At 38.3% G+C, this 27410-nt stretch overlaps 1 protein-coding gene across 2 annotated transcripts in view; it reads right to left on the bottom strand.

Annotated features, from left to right (window-relative positions):
* The window catches only part of TBC1D12 (TBC1 domain family member 12), a 51152-nt gene that overhangs the window by 22591 nt on the left and 1151 nt on the right, over positions 1–27410 (bottom strand). Inside the window, exons 2-3 of one of the 2 annotated variants that reach the window (XM_026066692.1) lie at positions 10034–10157; positions 2585–2641 (exon numbers count right to left, since the gene is read on the bottom strand). In XM_026066692.1, coding sequence (XP_025922477.1) covers positions 2585–2641; positions 10034–10157 — 181 coding nt within the window. The remainder of the gene's footprint in view (positions 1–2584; positions 2642–10033; positions 10158–27410) is intronic. The other variant, XM_026066693.1, reaches the window with a different exon arrangement.

The raw sequence follows: 27410 nt of genomic DNA, 5'->3' as shown, positions 1-27410 counted from the left end.
GTAGAAAGATGCGTATTTTACTTTTTATTCCTATAAAAATACAGATAAGAGTATTAATCTACAGACAGGTAAATGCTTGGGGTAGAGGAAAAAAAGCCTTTCCTTCATGAACTACCTTTGGGCTTAAGATAAAGATATCCCAAATTGTCTCCCTTATTTATTGCTTTAAAGGAAGCAGATTTTTTTTTTTCCTCTCTCATTAAAACAAGGTAGACCTGCACAGTTCCTTTGTGCATGCACCTTTTGATAGCTAACAGAAATAGCTACAGAAAACATCCAAAGCTGAAGTTTTTCATCCTGCCTCAGAAGCACCAGGTACGCCAGCTAGCCCTTTCTCAGCTAATTTAGGGATCTCTAAGCGGTCCCGGACTGCACTGTGCAACGGATGCATGACTGCCCACAGCTACTTCTTCCAGCACCTGAGCAGCCTGTGCAACTAACTTGTGTAAAGGAGAAACAGCTGCATTAGGGCATTCCACAAGCCCTAGCTGACCCCAAGTGAAGTAGGGCACACTAGTCAGGTAAAGTACTTCACTGGATGTGGATATAATGATTCAATTTTAGGAGACAAACTTTCATCTTCAGTGCCAAAAAACATACAGCTTTAAAAGAAAAGCAGTAAATTTGACAACACTAATAATAAATACTACAAAATTAACATGCACCTTGCTGGGGTAAGTTTTGATCTAGCTAGGACCAAACAACAAAAGCTGAGCTCCTAGAAATGAGTGACAAGAATCCTTGGATTACAGACAAACTCCCAAGAGACTGACAAGTACCAATTGTACCGATTAAATACTGCAGATCTAATTATGTTTTAAGCATGCTAGAGGAAAACTGACAGTGATAGGCAGCACCATGAAATAACTTTTATTCTATTTTAAGTGTTGTCTCTATTTAAAGTAGATATCAAGCCACATTAATAATCCAGTTAAACAAAGCACTGATCCTGTGTATTACAGTTTAACACTGTTCTCTCCCCCCAAAATCCTGACACTGAAACAAGTTTATGCCCTCAGTTGCAAGTTCTGTGGAGGAAGCAGTAGGGATTGGCACCTATCCTGCCGAAGTTTTTAAAACCTCTCCCCTCTACCTATACACACGTCTCTGCAGAGCACATGGGCCTCTAAAAACATCCATATGATTATTCTGACAGTGCTGCGCAGCTAACTAGAACTATCACGACAAAGATCATTTCCCTTCAGTTCAAGAACAGTCAAAGCGCCCAAGAACGGAAGCGTTAGTAGACTCTCCAGGAGGGCACCTTCCTATGGCACTGTTTAAGTGACTCAATTTATGTAATGTCCCCAAAAGAATTTCTGCTAATGCCTACGGACTCCTGCCACACGCCCCCCCCCCCCCCAAAAAAAAAAATCCCAAGAGTTAAATCTTGTTAAAATTGCTGAACTAGCACTGGTTACAAGGTGATTAAAGCAAAAGGTGCTTATAGCAAGAATAGACTTTACTGAAAAATTCTGGGGGTCAGAAACTACACGTTTCCTCAGAACTAAGATGCCAGAGGCTACCAGGACAGACACCACAGCAAACTCAACCTATACCGAAGAGGAAGGGGAAAACACTGAGCTTTGGCACAGCAGGCGAGAACAAGTCCTATGTATCAAATCCCAAACAGACATTGAGCAGGTTTCTAGGTCCATCTCCCAGCTTTCAAAATAACATCAGCCACCTTTGGGTGCTGATTTTGTTTTTCCCTTCGGTTGGGTTTCTCACAAGGAGTGCCAAGTTTCATCTCTTGCTGCTTACAAAAAGCAGGAAGCCATAGGCTTCTTGACCCAGTATGGAAGAGATAAGAGTGACCAGACTATGTAATGTGAACAACAGGCATCACGTGCCAACTAGGTTATATTGCTTTCTTTCATGAAACCAGAGTAACAGTGTATATATATATATATAAGGCTATATATAAGACTAAAAAGCAAAGTTGCACTACTCCTGCTTAGCAAAGGGTGCGGGGTTACGTAAAGAATTTTCAGAGCAACGAGCAGGCGCACTAGACCCGTTTCAGAAGCGTACCAGTTACAGCATAAGGGAGGTATAACCGCATATAACAAGAAAGCTTCAATAGTTACACTTTACTAGGTTTCCAAATTCATACTTTGAAAGAGTGATTAAAAGCATCTGGAACTCTGAAGCACCACCATTAATAGCTTGTGTGACTTAGTAATAGGGAAGAAAAGATTCTAGAATATCAATTTTCCAGGCCAACACAAGGTGTTCAAAAATATTATGAATTAAATCATTAACAACTTTTATCATTAAGCAAGGAGGCACAGCGAACATGTGTAACACTAGAACTTGACAGGAATTTACTTTTTATCTCCTGCTATTCAAGAACAAGCAATATTAATAAACAACAATAATACTCTATCACTTTTCAAGTTGTTAGTGAGATTCATGTGTGAGGTTTTTTCTTTTTTAAACTAATGATATCTAATGAGTTGATGGTTAGTGCCATAAAATATTCATGCTACTGTGAAAATGTGATGTTCTATTTTTAATGAGTGCTATACAGTCCCATGCATGGCATTGAATGCAACTAGAAAAAAAATATTAAATTCCATACCCCTGTGTTTAATAGACTGAGAGCAGATATTGACGCAAGACTGCCAGAACTGTCATCCTAATGAGAAAAACAGAAGCAAAGCCTTAGTGAATAAGTGAAGAAAAAGACCATTAAAACATAGCAACATGCAAGCCAAAATTTAAATTTACACGCAGAATATTTATACTTGATGATTGAAATATGTGGCTGTTCCTCCTCCTCCAGCCCTCAAAATACACCAAAAAAAATCATAGAGACTTCATACTTCTGGAATCTACGCATAAGTTGCTATTGGATTATTTCTCCATTTTAATTGAAATTTTATATTCTTTTCTACAATCAACACCTGTGCCCAATGGTAGACTTTTTCCTCCTCAATCATAGCACCTTTGTCAAGTGAATGGCAGATTATAGTCACCGAAATGTCTTTTTCTAGCCCACACCACCCAAAGCAGTTACACTTTTCACTCACCCTACTTTGGCAGATAAATTGTCAAAGAGAAGAACAAAACATTGTCTATACACAGATGTTCCAGAAGTCCAGTTTGCTCTGAAAATGAATCATGAACGTCTTGCTTTCATTCAACTTGTTGTAGAATGCATTTCACTCCCAACTATATCATCACCTAAAAACTAGTTAGCTTTAAAGTTGAAAATAGTACTTTTAAATAGACTATTTACACTGTGGTGAAGGGGGGTGGGGGACCAAACACACACACACACACCAGGCCTGAAATTGGATAATATTTGGCAGGAAAGCAAACACTAAAGTTAATGTGGAAGTTCTGTCTGAAAGTTAAGTTTTTTTGTTTGTTTGTTTTTTAACATGAGAGAATAGAAATCTGTATTAAATAGCACTCAGAGTGGGTCTTTAAGTTCTACCTCGCCTCCCCCTGTTATAATTGGTATTTCTAAATCAAAAGCTCACAAGTATATCACACTTCAGTCTCACTGGTGAGCTGGTAAGAACTAAGAGATATTTGTAAGGCTTTGAAATAGTCACTTCAAAATGACAGCTATAAGATTCTGAACAGCAATCTGAAATTCATCCCACCGCATCTGAGCAAGGGGATCAGGCAAAAGCAAGCCCTACTACCGCATGCCCCGTACAACCACGGCTTAGCAGCCTTCCACTCTAGATAGAACCTGATTTTCTAGTGCAAAAGTCAAGCTTAAGAAGGATGGCAAAGAAAGAGCCATTTTAAATATTACACTAGAGCTTTTAAATTAGATTAGAGATTTTTAACACTTAAGATTTTAAGCATTATATAACACCACAAGGAAGAAGGAAGAGAAAGTAAGCCCTTAATTATGATTGCCATGATATTTCTGAACACATCTGCAAGCTTCTTGTACCATACATTCCCAAGACTGAAAAAGCATTTTAAATTCCTTCTCCCTTACTATACTATTTTCTCTTTTGTACTGAAGTACAGCCTGAGGAAGCTGATAAGCTCCATCTTCAGATTTAGCATCAACACAACCTTATAGTTAGGGGAAAAAAAATTGGGGGGGGGTGAAGGGGGGAAACACACAGAGTACATGAAAGGCAGCATTTTTACCACCTGGAAGGCAATCTTTTTGCTAAATCTAATTCTTTTGGAATTGATAAAACCTGCTTGAATACTGATTTTGCTATCACCCCCCCATATTTTAGGTCCTTTATGCAGACAAAGGAAGAGGCATTTTTCCCACTGAGGTCCTACCAGCTTCATTACCATTTTAGAGACAAGATAATTATTGCAAAAGCCTGTAATGCTGGGAAATGTCTTTGAAATAGTTAAAAACATAACACTTTCATTCCACCTGTAGCATAACCTTTTATTGACTAGCTACATGACTGCAGATTCCAGCTGCCGCAGGAAAGACTGCAGAAATTTCTAGAGGATCTGATAGCTACCACATCTGCAAAAATAAAAGTATCACAGCCCTCTCAAGGCTACTAGTAGACAAGCTGTTATTCAAAAGTTACATGTCCCTTACAAGACCTAATACCCATATTTGTCTGTCCTGATTTCAAAGGAATTTGTTACCAATGTGTTCCCACCCATAGGTGCTATACCGGCAGAATTCATGTCTCTTCTTCTCTTTGCAGTAGCACTGCATAAGAGGAGCCAATGTGACCTCTGTCTAGATAAGAATCTGCTTGAGAGCCATTCTTTCATGAAAAAGCTGCCAGTATTGTATTTACCCATCTCTCTTTCAAAGATATTCAGTGCTCACACTTGCTGACAATCAGGTCATACACACTTTCTAAGCCTTAAGGAAGAGCTTTGTACACAGCTGAACTGAAACCACAAAGATTTGAGAGAAGAGTTAATACTGCAAGTTGAAAGGCCTGAGTTGTATGAAAACTGATTCAAAATGCATCTGTTCCTCCAAAGAGAAACCTCAGACAACTCCTGTCCCTGGGAGACCATGGGAGTTCTGCTGATTCAGTGAATGTCATTTCGCCATTAGATTTCAGACCAAAGATAGTGACATAGGAAAGTGTGCAAGCAAAAACACTTTGAGAATTCATTAGCCCTCAGGTACAGAATCTTTTTCAAGATTTCATAAATGTCCCAACAGAATGTTTTCAGATGCTAGTTGAGGACAGTGACCCAGTCATCTAACCCACAGTTAGTATTTAACTGGCTAATACCTTCCATTCTGTAGACAAGGTGAAAGCTTTTTGAAAAAATGGTTTTTATTCCACTTCTGAATAAGAAATTCAAAATCATTGCAAGCTTCCTCCCCATTCTTATATTTAAGAATGGGGTGGGGGGGGGAATAGCTTTTCATATTTAAATATTGTCAGCTCCCACTGACAGTACTCAATGAAAACAGTAAACTCAAAAACGTGGAAATATGCGTTGCAAGACAGAAGTGAGATATTTACCAAGTTCACTTTAATTCAGGCTTATTTTAGAAAAAAATGTGTTTTAAAAAAGCTAATAAAAAGATTCAAATCTGCTTTAATAAAAGCAAGAGCTGAACCTAATCTGTGATCAAAATGAGTCTGAATATCCAGTCTTTAAAACCTCTTTTGTTTAAGCACAAAGATGAAATGGAGTTTCCGTCTTAAAACAGATCTTGCACTTTAATCAATACATACCAAAATATTACACATGATCCTACAAATCAGTTTCAGCTTTCTGCACATAAAACTGCTTAGGCTGCTGAATTTACCAGACAGCATTAATGAAACCATACTACTTATAACAACCAGCTTTATTAGTTGCAGTTCATGGAAAAAAGGCACTTCCTAAAACCATCAAGTGCATTTGACATTTGAAATCCTAAGGAGTTGCTATTTTCCCTTTTTAAAAAGCAGTGAAGGAAGGAAGCCCAGAGGAGGGAGATGTCCAGCAAAAGACTTGGCCTCAATCACATCCTGCTTGGGCAGCTCTAAATCCAGCGAGAGCCGAGCGCGCCAGCAGCTGCGAGCTGGGAGATGCAGCTGCCAAGGACTTGCAGCCTCTGACCCAGTTTGTGCTAGAGCATCTCGCCCAAAGCACACCAACAGCAGCACAGCTGCAAAGCAGACCACCATCTTCTACATGGGCAATCCCCGCAGGTTGCTTTAGGACAAAAAGAGTTTTGTCTTCCTCCTTATATGCTTAGAAGCTTGCAAAGAAATAGTGTAAGGTAATATTCATTAGACATTCTCTGAAGGCAGGACCTGCTAGTGTCATTGTCTAAGAAATATCTGAAGCAGTATCTCAAATTAAATACCCGACTTCTTTGTAGAGGCAAGTACAACACTGTCTAGTTGATAGAACAGCTGACTGAGAGCCACAAATATTTATTTTCATTTAAATGAAATCGATTTACTATGTCATCCTCACTAGAACAGAGAGATAACAAAAGAGACTGCAAGAGCAAGGATGAAAATACAGAAATTTAAGACTCACAATACTTAAAGAGGCACATCACTTACCAAATAGCAGCACTGACCAAAATATTCAAGTTTAAAATTTTCAAAAGCTGGAAGAACTCTGATGCTTCAAAAAAGTTTTTTTAAACACAGGATTCAGTTTTAAACAGTCTTGCCCAGTCTTGGGCAAATAAGAGTTTCCTACCACAAAAGAAATTTTAGCTTGTCTGAAGAAAGCAACACAAAAATCAGTACCATATTGCACTTCTATAGTATCTTCCACAGACTAGCTCAAGGGGTTTAGACTGGACTGCCAAGCAGGACTATCTCCCCTACGACAAACTATTACCATACAACTCTGGCTGGCAGAAGTGATGCTGCATGAGCTGGAGGAGGTAGGCTAGTGAGCTTAATCCATAAAGGAGGATGACACAAAAAGCATGAAAAACTGAGGACTCTGTGCCTCTATAGCTGGATGCAAATGAATGGCGAGTTATTCAAAAGAGATATTTCAGGTAAATTGAACCAAACTAAAATATTTAGATTCAGATCAAACTGGCCCTGTTTTACCTGCCCTCTCCCCAGAGAGGATGTCACATGGAAAACTTTAAGCAAGTCCTTTTACAAGAAGCCTGAGCAGTATGTGTATTAAAGTAGTAACAGTATACTGATTCCAAAATATCACACAGCAAACCCCAAAACTTTAGGTTGATTAACTTAATCTTAACATGGAATGCAAACTTTACCATCTCTCTGACTGTATGAATCTATTCGTATAGGAGGGTATGTATTTTTTGTTAATCTACTAATAGGGAAGTCCTTTAAACTTTGCATTATTGCCAAAAAGCTTTGACTTGGACATTACCCTTAACCAAGGGACTTCTTTTATTATTACTGAGTTTCTCCTGTCATGATTTAGTTTTCCTGCAAAAGGGCTTCTTACGAGGCCTCATCCTTTATCTGAATGATGCTGACTCAATACTGGAGTTTACGTGCACTCTCCCAAAACCAGCCATTAGCATCAGCAACGTCACAGAACATCGTGTTCAACTATGGAGACGCCATACCCGTTCAGGAGTGGCAAGATTTGTTGCTTATGATAAACTACTGCCAGTGCCTTCAGAGGTGGCTTGTCTGGAGCTTAAGCCCATTCTATCTGAACAGCCTTAAACTCAGAACCTCATCTGACACAAGCGGGTGATGAGTCAGTAGCCATCACTGGCCAGAGATGAGTGAAAAAAAGCCACACAGTTTTGGTCATTTTGCTCACTTGACTTCAGATTTACCAGGCCAATGTGGAAGTTTGTAGAGATATTTCATTTGGATACATTTTATTCTGTCAGATTCACAGAAGTGGTTGTGAATAGAAGTTATCTGCCTTAATCATACTCATATCAATTTCTGAAATGATTTACAATTGCAATCTTGCCTAAATTCACTTTAGTTGAATCTCCTGCACAGTGAGCAATTCTAGCTTAGGGAACTTGGTCAGCCATTCTAAAGTGGGGATACAATTTTCCACTCATCCTCAATAATGAAACGTGCCCTAATTCATTCTAATCCATTGCCAGATTAGCAAATTTGAACACTGTCAAGAAAAGAAACTATTCACTTTTCTTTAAAAAGACATATGCACAAGGGACTGTATTGTAAATTTTAAAAACATATGCAAGAAAACATCCCCAAACAAATTTGGAGATGTTTGGGTCACCTCTCCAAATTTGAGAGAAAAAAAAAAAAACAAATATTCTCAGATTCTGTTCAGAGTATGCAGTCAATCTGAATCCTCCTTTGATAACAGAATAGCTTAAAGCAGGTGGTCATATATGCTTTATAGCATATCTATATATGCTTTTTAGTTACAAGTTAAAGTTAACAACTATAACCCATACATTACTCAAATTATATAAATGCAAAAGCAACCCTTATCTGACAATCAGTATAACATAGGCGATGTGACTAGAGGTTGGGAAGAATTCAATCACATTTAAAGACAACACGTTGTTTTAATATATTCTCTTTTCTGCCACTTAGTTTAAAAAAAAAAAAGAACACTATATTTTAAAAGAAAAATAGTCACTGAGAGACAACAGGAGAAGAAAAAACTATTTTTGCAGATTATGATTTGTCTCTGGAACAAACACCTTCATTACTAGAAAAAGGGAGCAAATAATTGGTAAGCATTATGCATACACTCCATTTCTCAGGATGGAAGAGACATCTGGATTCTTAGCACAGTGTTTTCACAGCACAAAGCCAACAGCATTCATCAGCAAGAAAACTAAGAACACTCCCCCCCACCCCCTCCCCCCAAAGCAAAAACATTTAAATAAAGGAAAATTGTATTTGAAAGTGTATTGAAAAAACATCTAGTTTACTTCAGAGTAAATAGCACTTGTTGTAATCTCACATAATTATTTTCTTACTTTCCTACAACATTTCACTTTATGATATGTCCCATTACACGGAAGCCCATCAAAAGGAACATTTTTTCACTTTAGTAGCTCCCAAAAGGCCCTCTTTGCCATAAAGCCCTTTCTAGAAGACTGACTGAACAGAGCTTCATCCATAGCCTTTTGTGCCTGCCAGATACATCAGCTAATGTGGAATTGTAAGAAAGGAGACACAGAGACAGCAACTCCCAAGGGACTCAAGGACTCACTGTTTTCGTCAGCACAAGAGGCATGCAAATTTCTTATGTCAACACGTGTTTCAACTTCAGGACTGTATGTTAAAATTAAGTTAATGATACATTACCAGTTACTCACCTTGAAAGGCTATGCAGCTTTGTTAATGATATTTTGGCAAATTAAAGACATATTCCACAGGAATGAATATACAGAATTGATACATTAGTACAACTTAGTATTGGGTGAAGGAAATCAGAATTACTTTCCTGTGATACACCAGTAACTCCAAAAGTAATTTCAACTTACAGTATCATAACTATTTTCAAACAAAAATACCCGAAATCAGACCAAAAGTCTAAATGAAATGAGATTACGTTTCATAATTCTTAGCAATTTGTCACAAATTACCCAGGTAGCAAGTCTTACAGGCCAAAAAGTAGGGACTCTGGGAAGATGAGTTAGCTCTAAAGAAAAAACAAACATCAGAAAAACCCAAAGGTTTTGTAAGACTAGAATATAAGAGAATGCTTCAGAACAAATGTTTTGTGAAGAAAAATTGTACAGAGAAGTACAAATATGGTTTTATTGCACAAAAGCAGGCAGGAGCAACTCCAAACTAAATCTCATAATAGAAATCTAAAGCATTTCACAATCATTTTACCACCAAAAATCATATCATACCATGTTAAAATAAGGCAAAATTTTATGGAAAATTAATACAAGTTCTAGCTTTTTGATCTAAACAGTTTAAACACTTTTTGAACAAGTATCAACTTTTTATAAGCACTGGAGGTACTGAAGATTGTACTAGATAATCATACAGTTCAAACTCCCTTTTCTCAGTAGCTACTATTCTTCAGACAAAGCCCCGAGTCCTCCCAGAGCCCTCTATGGCTGTACAGAAGAGACTTAGAGATCACTGCAACAGAGAATTGCAATATCTATGCATTCACTTTTAGAAGTTGCGTGATGTTTACTCACCTGCTGAATTATTTTGGAATCTTTCTGAAGATTTTCCCTGGGTGGGACTTTTCCAAACAACTTCCAACCAGGAGCACTTTGGACAGCAGGTTTGAGTTCCTTTGTCCTTTTAGTGAAAAAGTTTCTGAAAAGAGAGGAGTGTTCTGTTTGAGGTTTTTTTTGTTTGTTTGTTTTTTAATTATAAGCATATAAAGAGTGATATTCAAACCAATTCACATTTGTTTAAACCAAGTTCACCATTGTAAAGATTCATTGCTCAGCAAATGCATGATATCTTACTTAGTTCTCCCTCACACTTTAAAAAAAAAAAGTTAATTTGAAGCAGTCTTCATTACATGTGCTTTGATGTTAATATATTCATTCTTAGCATTCAATTTTACCCCTGACTTCTAAGCTACTTAACTGTGTTTAACATCAAAGCTCATTTAGTAATATTGGACACTTTCTCAAACGTACATTAGCAGCATTCAGCAGCTCTCAAAGACTTTTGTTTGGGGTTTGCTTTAGTGTATCTTATCATGGAGATATTTGGAGACGGAAAAGGAAACAACAAGAAGCTGCTGCGTGGCATATAGGTTTACAAAATAAAATGGCAAAACTACTATTTCCACTAGCGTTTTCCACAAGCTTTGCTAGAGGTCTTCAACTTTCATTACACAGACTAGAAAACTAGGGAACATGCACACAGCTTCAATTTAGCAGATATCCTTTGCCAGTGCCTAAAGCAATTACACTCAAACAATTATTTCTTCAAAGGCCGACCACCACAAGGTCACATCAGCAACCATTTGTCTAGATGCATGGCTGTACTATTTGACTTGGACCAAAAGCTCCCATAGAGCATATTATGTATGAATGCTTTGAAAATAAAAGCAGTACATCAATCCTGACTATTAGAAAGTTACTATCCAGAAACTTATGAATAATAGGTACAGGGACTACGCATAAGCAGTCCGTAGGCTCTTGGTCAGGATGCTTACATGTTGGCCTCTGAGCATTCAGAGCACTAGATCTCCCTGCGAAGACTTGCATAAGCTACCACACTTCAGGATTACTTCATGGAGCACTTTTATTGGAATTGGTTTTTGTGTAGCGCTAACTAGCTAACCCTGTACTTTCACACTTCTAACACTTCAGTCCTCTGGGAAGAAATTCCCAAATTTATTCTTCACTTGAAGCATTTTCTTTATTTTAAAATACATTTCCTTCTCAGGTGGACTGTATTCATATTTGTGCATAGAAAAGTCTTCTGGTTTTGTCCCGATAGAAGCAGCATGCTCCAACAACTGCAGTCTGCCTGAAAAAGTGTACAGCCACTCAACTTCCAGTACTGTCAGGGTTTCTGTCAGTGTAAGACATGCTATAGTTTTCAGAGACAAACCCGATCTTTTCAGTTACCAGAACGTCTTATGTGATTTCAGAAACAAGCAAGTGCCTCTGTGATAAAAGCCCCTTCTGTGCAACCTTGCATGAATGGGCTCTATAGATACCTACGTGTGTAGCTGAACACACAGCTACCAGAAAACAGCAAACGAGAGAGAGAGAAAAGTACATGCTGAGGTAGTGTGTGAAAGTCCCCCAAGAACTGATAAGCTCAAGACCAGTAGTCCTGTAGAAGCCACAAGAACCAATAAACTCAAAACACCAGGACTCAGCTGAATTTGTTCGAGGCCACCAGCGCACATTACCATCAACAACATGTGGTATAATTCAGACCACATTCAAGAAGGTAGTGGCTGCTATATGCAGACAAAGACTACAGGATTTTATACACACCTGATTAAAAAGACAGACCCCTGAGGGACTTCCTGAACACCTACCTAGAAGCCATTGGTAGCATCAATGGAAGCATCAGTACAACCCTGTGCTTCCAAGCGAACAGCTGAGGTTGGTGTCCCAGCTGTTGTCCCAACCCAGCAACTGTGAGCAAGTGTGTGCAAGAATAATTGTGTGCTGTATGGATACCTGCTATCAATAGAATTAAGCTATTGCTATTAGTAATAGCTTAATTAATACAAGGTGTTCTAATAAGTACTGCTCTCTGTTATGCTGTTTCCCCCAGTTCAATGCTCTATCAGGGAAACCTGCAATATCTTAGTTCCCACCTGCTAAGGCACAACCTGCAAAGTAAGCACACACAACACCAGGCACGCAAGGATTTCCTGACACATGACCTAGAAGGAAGGACTGATGAAAAAGCCAAGCCGCGATACAATGTCTTTAAGGGACACTGTCCTCAATCAAGCCCAAGGCTGTTTATCATTGGTGGGATGAACAGATCCCTCCATATGAACAATAAATAAAAAAACCCCACACAAGATGGAAAAATGTGCTTATATAGATAACAAAGGCTCATTTCACAAGTACAGGACACCTTTCACAATGCTTTATATTGTATACAAAAGCAAAGGGAAGTGCTTAAAAATGCATTAAGGCCCTACACAACTGTTCTGTTAGCAATTCCATAATAGCTTCTTAGAGCTTTTTCATACCCACTAGTAGTGAGATCATATGTTTTTTTCATTTTGCAGAGGGGTGGGGGTAGGGGGGGGAAGAGAGAAGTTGTTTTTTTTTTAAATATGAAGCTCACTGGAAATACCTTTTAAGTACTGTATTTTTCCTCCCCATTCTAGATCCTATTCCAAGATTCCTCATTATATGCTTTTTCTCACTTATACTGTATTTCTCCTCCTCGTTGTTTCTGTTTACCTAATGCTTTCTAGTATATGGCTCTACTCTTTCAAGCCTCTAATAAGAGTTTTGACTTAGTCCACTAAGTTCACAATTTTTCATTCGTTGTTCAGAAGTGTCTGAAGTTAACATATTGGCGGAGGGAACCAACACTCAACTTAAATACCATAGAACTTCTTGGCTAAGTTCAACTTCATTTAAGAAATGAATCCACAGTAGAATAAAAGCCAGCTTTTGACTGAAAAATTAACAGCTTTAGCCTGGGTGCAAATGCATCTTTCACATTATCACTGCAAATCACTACAGCTGCTCTAGAGGACATCCTTCTCCATAACACTACTAAAAGAAGCCTACAGCGCTCAAGGAATCACCTTTTCCTCATCTTCCTCTTTACCATCCCTCATATCACGCAGACAGGAGGGAGACACCCCTCATGTTTCAGATACCTTTAATTTCAAATAAAGTAGAAAACACCCAAACCAGACATCTGCATTAACATTTATTTTATTTTTTCAAAACAGGAAAACAAGAAAAGTATTCTGAAGACTAGCATGTCAATAAATACTATACTACAGTCTTGCCCTTAAGTCTGAACTACTACAGTGGCTGAATCTGAACTTACTGGAGAAAATGTTTTTCCAAAAGCAGGTACGCAAGAAGATACATTTTAAAGTACCATTCTTGAAATACAAAATAGCTCATGTATCCTGCCTACAAGCATAGCAATAACCGCCTGGTCTGTGCACATACTGTACTGTGGAATACTGCCAGCACTACCTGGCAGTTCAGCTTCATTGGTTCTGGCACTTGTGGAAGCTGCAAAATGTAAAGCTTGAACCTGATGGCAATCTGTTGCCATATCAAAGCTGTTTTATGATTAAACCAGGAAGCTGGTAGATTAAAAAGGAAGAAAAGTGTAAACATACAGAAGATGTTTTAATTAATGTTTCTGTACAAAAGCTTCAGGTATGCTCAAGGCTCTTCAGAGGGTTTTCTTTTTCACAATCACAATATTAACACATGCTTTTCAGAAAATAATCCTCACCATGAATTTTTTTTTAAATATTCTTTAGTGTACTGAATTAAGCAAAGGCTTATTTTGCTTTTTAGGAACATGCAAGCAAAGAGATACAATTTCACTTTTATTTAGTGGTAGATATTCATTAAAGTTTCAATTTCTTCTGAAAGTAAGAAACCAGGTCAAGTTTTGTATCATTCACCAGGATAAACCTCATGTAGGAATTCTAATCCAAAATAAATTTATGGGAGGTTTACAAATAAATTTTGTATAATTTAAGACAGAAGGACAGTATTTTAACAAGTTGTTTCGGCAGCTAATGCAGCATCACATTTTCTGATGTGACCCTGACAACAGTAAAGCCTTACAAAAGCCATGGCCTTTAATCAACAACATCTGTGACTGCTTACAAAGTACATTCACTGAAACGTAGAAAATGTACTGGATTTGATATATACAATGTCATTGCTTAGAGTATTCATAGGTTTCACTGATCCTGGGAAAAATCATCCAGAAATTAGCTAGTTTGGTATGGAATCTCAACATCCACTTGAAAGCTTCAGTTTCTTAAAAATAAGTCTAACCTTTAGAACTCACTTCATAATGCTTTCTGTTATATGGACCTGTGGGATAGAGATATTGAACTAGTTCACTGAATTAAGCTTTAGTTTACAGAAGTGCAGTGAAAGAGTTGCATGTTTTTTTCACTAGTTTTATATAACCACACTGGAATGCATAGAAATGCTCTCAAATGATACTTAAAAACACCACAAACACACAGTAGGTGGATTGAAGAGCACAAAAAGAAACAACATGAAGTCACAAAAATAAGCCACTATCACATGCCAAGAAATCTATTCCTAACATTGTTTGGATTACACTAAACAAAACCTATTGGCTTTTATGATCATTCAGCTAACAGAGAGCTGTAGTGGCAGCAACAAGGGGCAATTTTCTTGCTTATTTAGCAGCATTGCTCCAAGTATTCCAGCTTATGCCTGCTGCACTTCGTGCAAGAGAAGGAGAGGTTGCAGCATGATCCTACTTCTTAAGTATCAAGGATCCAGCTTTTTAAACTCCATCTTGAGACCCAAGCTTCACTGGTTCTGCTACTTATAGAACTATTAGTTATCTATGCACAGATTTCAAGTGGTAGAGGAATGGCACCCAAGCCACTTAAAATGGTTATCAGCATGAAGCATTTCAAAATAAGCCTACCTTTCTCCAACTTGTTAACCCTGCAATACTGAGGACTACCAGAATCAAGCCGTATCATCTACTGAAACAAGGGTATGGTCTCAGAAGAGAGCATAAAACATGTTATCATTATTATTGTTACACTCGATTAGTCAAGCATGCTTCCTTACGGTTCACTTTAATATACAGAGCAACCTAATGCAAAATATGCTGCATCATGTTAGACAATAAAACCTGTGTTGTGGGCAACTACCAGAAAGCAATCTGTGTTAAACTTGAAGCCTTGCACCTGGCACCAAAAATATGAACTTTTCCAGGTAAAATACTTAGAGCTAAGGGTTATCCGAGAAATAAGTGTCCAAATTAGAGAATAGTCTTCTTGCTTTCGGAATAAAGATTTATTTCCCCTGCAGGGTAACTTTGACCTTGCTTAAAATGTTTACTCACGAACCTACAAATAAAGTAGTTCCAACAAGTGCTCTGTTAAGCTTTGCTAGAGTATTAGCAGTTAGATATATTTTAACAATAAGGAAATTTGTTTTTAAAAAGATTGTTCATCTTTTTCCACTTTTACTTTACACATATAACATGATCTTGTGTATTGTTATTTTTGATCACTAATCATTTCTTCTCACTGCATGCATCTTTTAAGATCTGTGAAAAGAGGGAAACACTGAGAAAATAAGATTTGAAAGCTACAAGAACTGACAAAGGAAATCAGAATTGTGTTTCCTCCAGCCTCCCTTTTTAATTAAGCATCCTCATACCTGATATTAGACATGATACAACACAACTGCCTCATGTTAAACCCAGGGAAGCATAAAATGCAAACAGCAAAGAAAGAATCACCATCACACTAAGTCATCAAGAGCTTCCTCACTATATCCTATATAGTCTTTCTTCACAGAAAGATAATGGCTTATAGAGAGGGAATCCAGCATGGAATTAACTCTACAGATGAGCACCGAGTTGGACTACAGTCTAGAGGGGCTTTTTGATATTATATGAACAGTTTAAAAAAAATCCTGGAAAGTCACATCACCCAGCAATACCTGAAGTACATAAAAAAATCTCAAGAGATCATGATAAAACCCTACAATTTGTAGAACAAAAAATGGAAGTACCAAACTAAACACATTAAAACACTGTGTATGTGCTACGATGCAATTGAGCTTGCACCACCACAAAAGACAGTTCTGCTTGTGCAAAGTTTGTTTCTGCTCCGTCCCCAAGCCCTCCCCTCCCCTTTGTTATCAAGGATCACTAAGAAAAACCTTTAATCTCTAGCAGATACCCATACCAGGCTTCTCATTTTATCTGAATGCAAGACAAATTCATATGGTGTTTGCTTATGAATGAAGAGAAGCCCCAAAAGATAACAACTTCTATGCTTGTCATCCACGTACACACCAGCCTAAATAAGTGCAATGGCCCAAGCAGTATGTAGTAGGTCGCCATGAGTGGAAACCAGAGATACTAAAGTACTAGCAGAAGCTAAAGTTAAAAGCCAGGGTTAAAAATGAGCAAGAGAGGCAAACAAAAAGGCAGGACAGACTAAAGCCAAACCTGGAAGAAACTAATTTGGAATCTCATATGATGAAGTACTGTAAGAGCTGAACAGGCTCCGGAACCTCAGGCAAGGCCCTAAAGAGTCTGAAGCAGCAAAATAAGATAGTGCTGTGCATCACAGCTATATAGAGAAGCAACACCTGATTAGAAAGACCTTCACTTCCTATTTAAGCTGTCTTTTTTTTTTTTTTTTTTTTTTTAAGTTTCCTAAGCACACAAAAGTAGTATACATTTGAAATTTCAAATTAGCTAAAAACAAACTGACAAGAAAACTACTTATGTACCCAATACTACTTATCCAGAGAAGTGCATAAGTCAGGACTTAGAAAGGTTATGACCCAGGAATTGTTAAATATGTATTTTTACCGGTATAGCCTGGGGACCCCCCCACACCCCTTTGGCTTAGACCCATGCTTCCAGAGCATTCGATGCAAACTCTGAAATCCCCTGCAGGCCTGCAGTTCCATATTCTTTTATGACTATATACAAATTGCTTTATAAAACAGTAAGAAATATTACATTAATATGACCATGTTTTTAGCAGGTGTAAAATGCAAAAGCTGCTTAAAAAAAAACAGCAGAATTTTTCATATTCAGGTTTTGTCCATTCTATGTCTTATGTGCAACAAAATGGAAATAACAGCAGAAAAACATTGCCCAATTATAAACAACTAGCTTCCATGCTTTTGAGCAGACTTTTCAATAATTTACATACAGAAACAATTGTAACTCAACTCCAAGTGTAAACAATGAATCATTAAAAGGAAACAAGACCTTTTTGCTGCCACTTAAAGCTTGCAGAGCAAGTAAAATTTTATTCCTACATTTTAAATGTTTTAAACTGTTTTTATACAGTACAAAATTCGTAGGAATTGGTAAGTGTTCAAAAAGTTACAATAGATGTTCAGGGTGCACACATGAACAGTATTTGGTTCTTACATCAACAGATAGGATGTCACTGCTTGTCCATAATTTCATACTTGAATTGTGTGTCATAATCTAGAAGTTATTTTCTCACCTACACATGCTCAGAAGTACATGTTTTCTCGCATTATTGATTATGTCTGGAAAAATTACATGAATAGAAAAATATTAAGGGCAATCATTCCCTAATTCACAAACACACTGCAACTAATCATTCATTCTCAGATTTTGGTCTTACTTTGTGCACAGATATCACAAATAAACATGCAAGTGTTTTTAGGTTTAGCTTAAGAAACTTAACATGGAGATTTACAACATCGCAATGCACTGTCTAAAACTTAATTTTATGCTAATTCTAAGTTATTAATTTCAATATCTTAGAATAGCATCAGCCCACTTTGACTCAAGGCATTTATAAAACTGTTCCGAGTCCAAGCTTCACCCTCTACTGGGGGACAGGGGGCCCAACTGATTTTACAATTCACATCCTCCAACACTTTGACACAAGGAGAAGCTGGACAGCAGCTTCTCTTTGGATTTTATTGCCTCCAAACACAGATCATTTAAAGGATTTTTCTAGTCTTAGCAGCTTTCAGCAGTGCAAAGCTCTTCCCCCCCCACCCCAAACCAAGACAATCCAAACCATCTCCTCCAAAGGAGCTTTGATATATTTGAATCTGTAATACTCAAACACTACAGTCAATTATACACTAGATGAGAGTGAAGCCCCCTCCCCCAACAAACCAAAAAAGATCCTAACTAGGAGAAATGCATCTTCAGCAAGATCAAAGTTTTGTTTTTTTGTGTTTTGTTGGTTTTTTTTTTTTTTTTTTTTTTTTTTTAAACTTTAACATTTCTGCTGATATTACTGGTCAACTAAAGCCTCAGCTACAACGAGGCCTACTTGAAATCTAGTGAGCTGTCAAAGAGCAGTTACTATGGATCAAGGCATAGGAAAGGAGGAGGTTTTTTGACCTCCTAGATGTGACAAAGACTGTGAAACTGCACAGGACAGACTACCAAAATCAGAACAACTGTACTGCTCAGGTTGCTAGCTGGTAGCGGTCCCAAAGAGGTCTAAAACTCTGTGGGCAAAACAGTTTTACTACAGGTACATGAACACTGAGAAAGTTAAGAGTTGAAACTGTTTAGTAATATTATATAGAACACTCTGTAGAGAACACTCACTAGAAAACAATGTTTTAATAGTTTAAATTATACTCTTAAAAAAAGAGCTGTTGTACAAGTCAGCTTTATGAACAGACTCAGGTATTCAAAAACCTAGATAAACAGGCAAGCACGTATGCAGAACTTTAAGGTAACAGCCAGGGTTAAATTTCAGAACGCTCAAGCACAAAAGAGTGAAGGGAGATAATCAATATAGCTTCATGCTTACTTTTAAGAATGAATTAGCAAAACAGAGCTCTGTGCTAAGTTATCATATCATCTTCATACTTAACCAGGCAATTCAACAGCTACTTAAACACCATACCAAACACTACAGCCAAACTTCAACAACAAGTGTCATTCATCTGTAGAGTCCAAACCAAAATCCTAGGTCACAGAGCTTCAAATGCAGAACTTCCATCACTTGAGCTAAAAATGTTATGCCATTTCTTGCATGGCCAAGACTTCTATTCTCGCAAAGCCACAGCTAGTTAACCAGCAACAGACCTGGAACAAAGCAGTGCTAGAGGAGTAAGAATCTTTTTTATATGCTGGCAGAGTTGTATTAACACAGCTAAGGAAAGTGCATTTCTCTTCCTGGTACCAGTAATGTCCCACACTCCCTCTGCTGCATCGATTCTGGGACTCTCCAAATATCACAAGCCAATTCAAATCACTAATCCAGCAGAAAAACATCCAGATTTTTTACCCTGCAGCTTCCTGGGCTGCAGCTGCTCAGAGGATCAAATAAACACCACGGCAGGTAAGAGGCATTCCTTTTGTTTCCTGACAACAGCAAATTATTAAATCAGCTCCTCAAGATGTCTCATGAAAGTACAACTGTTCTATCAGTGACTCACTTCTAGTTAAAGCAAAAGTTATCAGCATTATCAACAATCAAACTATTCACTTAGTCACTGTATCTATAGTCCAAATGTCCCATATGAGGAACATACTCAGGACAAAGATGAGAAAGATTTCCAGTCTTTGACACAGTCTGCGAGTTATTAGTTCAAACACAAGGCAGAATTTTATTTTGAAGGCTGCCCCAGCAGTTAGCAACACTTTCTATTCAGACCAACTTGGATTAAACCTTAGTTAATATTTTTCCCCCTTCAGGTCCCAGACAGACTGAGTACCTGCCAATTATCACATTGGGTAATGTGCAATTATACTGACCAAGTAAGTGCTGCAAATTACAATAACTAGTTAATATATCAGGCATGTGCTGTGGTTAGCAATTCACAATAAATTTATTATCACCATTCGAAGATAAATTGCAGAACTACTACAAAATGCAGGAATTCATTTTTGAGCTGTCATATGGCTGATATCAATATGCAAGAGTTTGATTCTTTTCAGTTTTGCCCAATGACTTCATATTTTAGAAAGTAAAGAAATTCCCCTCTGTATCACTCAGCTGCCTATAGAATTTGAGGAACAGCACCCAGCATACGAACAGCCTCATTATCCCACAGCAGTAAGACTGACAAGACCCTACCTTAATGGTTGCATTAGGCAACTGAGGTAACGCAGGACTAAGCTTTGCTGGAACTGGGACCTGGAGTGGAACTGGCATCAACGACTAGGTTTGCTGCTCTTGCAGCACGAGTAAGACAGGAGAAGGACATCACCTTTTTCCCACAGCAGTAATCTTCCTCAGTAATCCCACTAGTCCCCAAAGACAGTAGCAGCAGCAGCAAGCTTGTTTTTCTGTGGTTTCAGTAGAGGCAGAAGGGCTATAGAGGTCTTGCTGATGTCGTCTGTGTCTCAGGTCTCTTCTCTCTTTTACTTCTGCTCTAAACAGTCACCTAGTTTGCCTATTCCTGTAGCTGGCCTTCAGCCGTTTGTTTAGGTCAGCAGAACTCCCCTAGATGTGGGGAGCTGACAGGCAGTTTTTATTATACTACCTGATAAAAGGCACCCTTTCACTTACCTGAGAGCATATTAGGTCTGAAAAAAGAAAAAAAAAAATCCCAAGATAACAATGGGAATTGAACAGAGCTTGTTCTTAGTTAAAGGAGCAGCTTAGGGGAAGGTTTGGGGGGTGGGAGAGAAGAAACTCAAGTCTTTTCCTCCCACAGGCTAGAGAGATTATCTTCAGTCTGGAGGTAAGAAAGGAGGATATGACTTTACGAGAATACCAGCTTCTGGGTGTTTGGCTTCCAGAAGTTCTAAAAAATAAACAGATCTACGAGCAAAGCTAATGAAGCCTGTTTTTTATTAATTCAAATCAAATTCACCCATAGAGCATTCATCTCACCCTCTCACCCTGCTGCCGGGCCAGTAGCAGTACACTCTGCAGGTGGCCTGCAGAGCTAACTGGCTGCTGCAAATACAGAGCTAAATTAGCAGTCTGTCTTGCAGGGTCTCCTTATGCCCAGCCTCCATGCAAAAGAACTGCAAGTTTTCATATCCATGTTCCCTCAGTCTCAGAGAAATTTGATTGAACTTTGTTAACGGACCGCAGTATTGGAGTATTGGATCAGGCAATAACTGTAAGCGTCATTCCTTTAGGAAGCACAGCACAGTCATGGCCATTAAGACACTTAAAGCAATGCCCACCACCCAGTCTATTAATATACCAAGTCTCTTCCTAGCTCTTCAACTAACCAGACCGATAAGGGATACAAAAAAAGTGAAGAGCTGTACATCTGAAATATCTGACAAATAACTTTAAATTCCTTTTTATTCTTAAACAATTGAGACAAGATATCCTAATGGATAATTGAACAGTCAGAGAAAAAAGTTTACAATCTAAGAAAGCTACCTTTTTATAGGACAGCTGTGATTAAAGCGACCTTCTCTGGTTGTTGTTTTCCATTTAAACATTCTCCCCTTAGTTGTATGCCATTCAGGAGAAGAGAGGTCCCATTCACTTGGTCACACTGCTCAATATATTGAGTCTTAAAGAAGTTCCATGACACAAAATAAGTAGAACAAACCAAGGAATGAAAGAGTCCTTCTGGGATGCGGGGAGAAGACACTTTCGGGTTAAGTGAAAAAGTCTCTGTAAAACACTTCTTGGCAAAGCAGTCTGACAACACCAACAGCATGCTAAATGGCCATTTCAGGCATTTGGCTTGAAAAAGCAAACTACCACTATAGTTTAAGAACTGACTTCAGAAAAAATCCTATTAGGTTTATAGGCCTTCCAGCTCAAATACCTGTGCCAATATCAAGTATTACACTGCCTACCAAGGAGAACAGAGAAATTAATATTTTGGGTAGTTTAAATTGATTAAGATTCCACATCCTTCTAAGACCTTGGCGCTGTAAGTGTAATCTATTAAGCCAATATTTTAGGAAAAAAATGAGGGTACAGGGGGAGGTTGTAGCAATATAGCAGTCTCATATGCAACCAGAGTTACATCAACATGTGCTTGGGCACCTGAAGATTAACATTGGTCTGTTACTGAACAGATGTCCTAACCAAAGTAATAACATATACACACAACATTTTACATACTTATGGCAAAATGACCATTTCTAATGTTTTTCAGAAATGTAAAATTCTTTAAAAAGTATACAGAATGAGGCCTGGGAATGAAAGTTGCTCTAACAGCCATTTTTCAACTCACAGACCATGAGGACCTGTTAATTTTCTTGAACTGTTTGGAACTAGTTCACTAACAATAACAAGACTGCTGTGATATAGATTTAATTTGCTACAGTGGGATCTGCACTTCCAACAGAACCTTGAAAGCCACCGTTTTAATACTATATATTACATCACTGCAGTGCCATCTCTTTATGTAGTAAAAGCTAAAATTAGCCAGAAAGCTAATTACCAACCTGCCAAGGAAACAATAATAGAATTAGGACTGGAGAGACTGTAGATATGCAAAGACATTTCCTTGACATTTTTATAAATAAAAAAACATAGTTTTGGTAAAATTTTATATATGCACAGTTATTAACAAAGATGTTGGGAAGTAGAGAGAAATAGCTGGGGTTTTGTCTTTAAAGTTTATTATAGTTTGTTTTACTTTGGAGATAATATTTACTTAAGTTGCAATTATATTCATTATTCACATAACTGAAAGCCAGGAACTGGCCAACATGTCAGTGCAACTTCGTAAAACAGATCATTCTTAGTGAACAGTGTATGAAGAATCTTCAGAGAAGTTTCTCTTTTTTGATAACACGAATGTTTTTTCTTCTTTGTATCAAGTTATTACGCCTCTTAATTCAGGGAAAAATAATGCTGTTTGAAGTTAGTCACAGTGATTCCTGCAAGATCTGGGTCTGGGAGCTTTTGCTTACTTTTTCCAGAGTTGCAATAAGTTATTAGTATCTGCTTTTTCACTCAAGTTTAATTTTTTTTCCTCCAGTTCTCTTTTCTATATTACCACCAGTATATTTCCTTCGCCTGTTAGAAGCTTTCTGTGCACCTCCTTATTTTCTGACCTGGACAGAGAAAGTGAAAAATAAGTGTTTCAGCATGTCTGCAAGATGAGCTAATCAAGATTCAGGCAGAAGCAATACAAGTATATAAACTAAGCATTACGAAGTGCCATCAATCTGTTCCTTCATCTTTAGACAAACAGGTTTAGATCTCTAGCTTTAAACAAGCCACAAGGGCAGATCACTTCCCACTTGACTCTCATTTTTGACCAAAACCCCATACAACAGATTTTTTCAGATGCACAGTGCATCCCCTGAAGTTTTATAATGATTTAAGATACAGAGAAGTTTAGGATAAAAAGAGAAATATCAATTCAGGTATTAAACATTCACAAGATGCAACTGTAGACTACATGTGCCTATATAGCTCAAAGCCGCAAATGCTACTTAGTAATCAACTGAAATTTAAACTAACAGACCTAGAGACATTCAGTACATACAGAAGTGACAAAATAATATTCAAGGAAGTGAATCTTTGTAGCCCTCCACGGTCTCTGCCAAAGACATTTTCAGGAGCAAGAAGATTATCAGCTTTTGAAGAACTACCTACTTACTGACCGACAGAACTATGTTTTTATATAAAGAGGGAGAAAAGATGTGGGCTTGAGTGATTTCTCCACTCGCTCTCCCCCTCCCCCCCACATATTGCCCTCATTAAGTTTTCCATTTTCTTTAAAAGTTAAGATTTTTCAAAACCTCTGGGCAATAAGCGCAGCAAAGTTCGGGAAGAAGGCAGGGGTAAGGAAGGAAGGATGAGACTAATGACAGTTTTTATAAGTGTGCACATGCCAACTACCATATATGCCTATAACCCAGGTACAAGTAATGCTTACACCACACTCTAAAGAACTGTGAAGTGCCATAATTATGAATTAAGCTCTTAGCGCTTTTATCAGTAAATGGGAGGGAGAAAAACAAACAAAAAAAAACTAACAACTTTGTTAGATGAATTCTGGAAAAGGTGATTTCACTATAACAAAGCAAGTTTCACAGCTGCTGTCAATCGCAAGCTTTGAATCCAGGAATCAAAAAGCAATTGGGCACTTTGTCAACTTCTGGATACCTGAATCTATCTAAACACAGCTCAGAAAGGAACAATACCTGCACAAGCCAAGAAGATGCCTGGTACATACATGCAAAAACAGGAAATAAGTCACCTTTAAAAGAGGTTCAGAGTTACTGTGGACTTATATAAGCCACAGTATACTAGAATACTTACTGCTGCTTGCCCTTTTATTGTTCTGCTCTGCACGTACTGCTTGGGGGGACGAAGCAAACTGCAAACAGTTATCATTGCTGCTTTAATTCAACTGTCCACCTAACACGCCCTGCTCACTAAACCATACTTTACCCAACAATCCTCCACTGGGGCCACCCAAGTGATCTGAATAACATACGAACAGAACATTGTGCTTGTAAGCTGCTACATAAGACCAAAACCCTTAAGAACTGTGCCTATATGACCGTATTATGAATCATACACAGGAGTACACAGCAGTGACAGGTGATTTTCAAGAAGCCACTTAATGCTCTGACCATAGCAGTAGCACAGTGGAGACAAGTGACCATAGTCACGCAATCTTCCATGCCACTCTGCGCCACTCTGCTCCACATATCTCTGATTTACTTGAGGCATCCCACTTCATATGCTGAGAGAAACAGAGGTAGAACAAAAAGACAGCAAAAATAATTATTTTCAGTTACAACCTGTTAGCATTATTTTGACAGGCTTAACAATTTGGCATAAATACAATTTAAGATCCCAGGATCAACTATTATTCCTAATACTTACCTGAAAAAGAAACTTTAATTTTGAATATTTGATCATTTTAAGTAACACATTACTGTTAGATCAGGGAAAGGTTATACCTAGAAGGGCAACGGCACTCTTCCTGTAGCAGAACACAGGCAAGAAGTTGCTGTTCACAGCTGCTTGTTTCTACCCCTAACTCACCTGACCAGTTTCTCATCCAGTTCAGGGAAAGGAACAAAGACAGTTAACACGGATCATTTCACAGGACTGTGGAACAGGCCAGTCCGATAACCGAAGAGATGGAAACAAGCAGCTGGAAACAGCGGCCTCCTAACCCAGCTCTGCCATGACAGAGTAGTTTGTCTGACCGGGCTGTTACAACAAAGCAGCTTTCAAACACAGAAGGCAATATGACTTCCCCCTTGTCTTCTCTCAGTCTAAATCAGAAAACATCTTTTAAATGAAAGAGTTCTGTATAATTGAGACTATTAGAAAAAACAAATGAGAGGTATCAAATTTTAGACAGTTTGTAAACTAGACAAAAAACACTACAAGGATGAAATATTCAGTATAAGACAAACCAGACTGGTGAACTACCTATGTACATTTTGCACATCTAGTACTTTTTCTCCTCTCCTGAAAACAGGCATACATTTTGACACAACATGAAAGAGTTGTTCTCTTTCAGCAAATACTTTTGCTAGAACACTGCCATCCAGTACAACATAAACGTTAGGGATCAGCATCATTTATGGCTCTGCACTCATTTAAAAATACAAGCAATCATCTGCTGAGAAGCTTCATAAAGAAGTACAATGTGGCTACCAACATTCAATCACAGAACAATTTTTAACAATTTGAGTCCTTATTTCTGAGAGTCAGGCTACTTATCTTTATGGAGAACTGGAGAAAAAAAATCTGTTCATGACAGCAACCGTCAGTTTCGGATGAATCTGAGCAGTTTAATAAGTGAGAAGTCTAAGCCTTTACACTGTCAAAAATCTTTCAGAAAACAAACTGACTACTCAAAAAAGATAGAACATTTTATTAGTACTTTTGCAAGCAATGGGACAATACAAACTCAAGTGTTACTGTACCTAGAAACAAGTTTTTCAAGAGAGGTTTGTTCCCCCCCTCAAATCAGTAGAAGGTTTTTTTTGTATTAATATGCCTCATTTCAGCTGCCCAGACAAAATTAGCTGCAACTAAAACACTTTTGTGCAAATACAGGCAGAGCTGAAGGTAAAAATCTTTGAAGCCAATGTTGCTCACAAGGCTAAATGCACATGAGGAACAGACAGCTGGACTTGAAAGGGGCTATGAACTCAGCTCACTGCCGAATCCTTTTTTCAGAGGTGCCAGCACCATAACTTTTGCCAGGATAGATGTAATTAAGTTTTTCCAAGAAATACCCAAACCCTTCCCAAAAACAGCAAGTGTCAGTCTACTGCTGACTGAGTTCAGTCCTCTCTAGAAGCCAAAATTCTGCAGAATTTCACTAGGCTATTGCTCTGGGACAAAAAGCAGCAAGTACCAACGCTACTGGTTAAAGTGTTCAAGTAATGAGGCACAGGGAAGGTAGCGTACTGAATCCACGTAACACAAAGAAGAGGACAGGGGAAGAAGACTAAACAGAAATAGTGGGGATAGAAGAACATCTCTCGATCTATCCTTGAAACAAAGGGGAGGCATCAAACATACCCTGCAACTGCCACTATCTAACCCTGTGACAGGAACTCCATATCCCCCTTTTCTAACTGTTGGCAGAGGATGCCTGTTTCTCAATTTGGGATCATCCCTAGAGATCAAAGATCTCTTCTTTCATATCAGTCTTCAATTGGCAGGTTTACTCTTAATCTGCCTTTTCAAAACACTTAAGAGACCCACTGTGTTAGCAGAGTGACTGTCACACAGTACTTATAATCCCAGGGTTTTGGGGAACAAAAGTTAGAAACTGCAGAATTAAATTCCCCCCTTTAAACATAAGAGAAGTAGCACAGAGTAAGTTGTTATAGGCAAGGTGAATTTCCTGTGGAGTATATTCAAGAGCGAGCCATACCACAGACGCTCCAAATAGTGAAGTCTGATGTTCCAAAGTTTTTGCTTTTGTTTTAGAAACTTAACAGAAGCCCAGTCAGCTTGAGCATAAAGCCTAGTGCTTGTAGCTTTCCAAAACACACTTTGGAATAAAGTAAAACAGTAATTTCCTTGCCACATTGCCAGTAATGCTGTAAAAGCTTTTACTACTTCTTAGCAGCTTTCACGATGATACTCAGAATCACCTGAAAGTAGCTTCCAAACCCAACAGATTTCACCTTATTCCCCAAGCAGTTCAATTAGCAGCACTGTGTTCATCCAGACAGTAAAATACCCTGGCACAGAAACCAAATTCCAATTTTAAGTGCATGTTGTTTGTGGTAGCACAAGTACCTTTACGGTCTTACCCTCGCTTCCAGCCCAAAGCCTCTTTTTCACCGTAACAGTATTTACTCAGTGGCCATAAACTATATCTGAGGCGGAATTGCTAATCAGTCGATAAGCAGCGAATACCGCTGGCACCGCAGCGCCGCCTTCCAGGCGGCATCTCCGCCCTCCAAGCGCTGCCCGGCAGCCCGCGGCCCCGGGAGCGCCCAGGCCGCCCGCCGCGCCCC

This window comes from Apteryx rowi, unplaced genomic scaffold (genome assembly GCF_003343035.1).
Source record: "Apteryx rowi isolate R43461 unplaced genomic scaffold, aptRow1 scaffold_246, whole genome shotgun sequence".
In the NCBI taxonomy this organism is placed as follows: Eukaryota; Metazoa; Chordata; class Aves; order Apterygiformes; family Apterygidae; genus Apteryx; species Apteryx rowi.
This window is presented reverse-complemented; position numbering and strand designations above follow the sequence as displayed.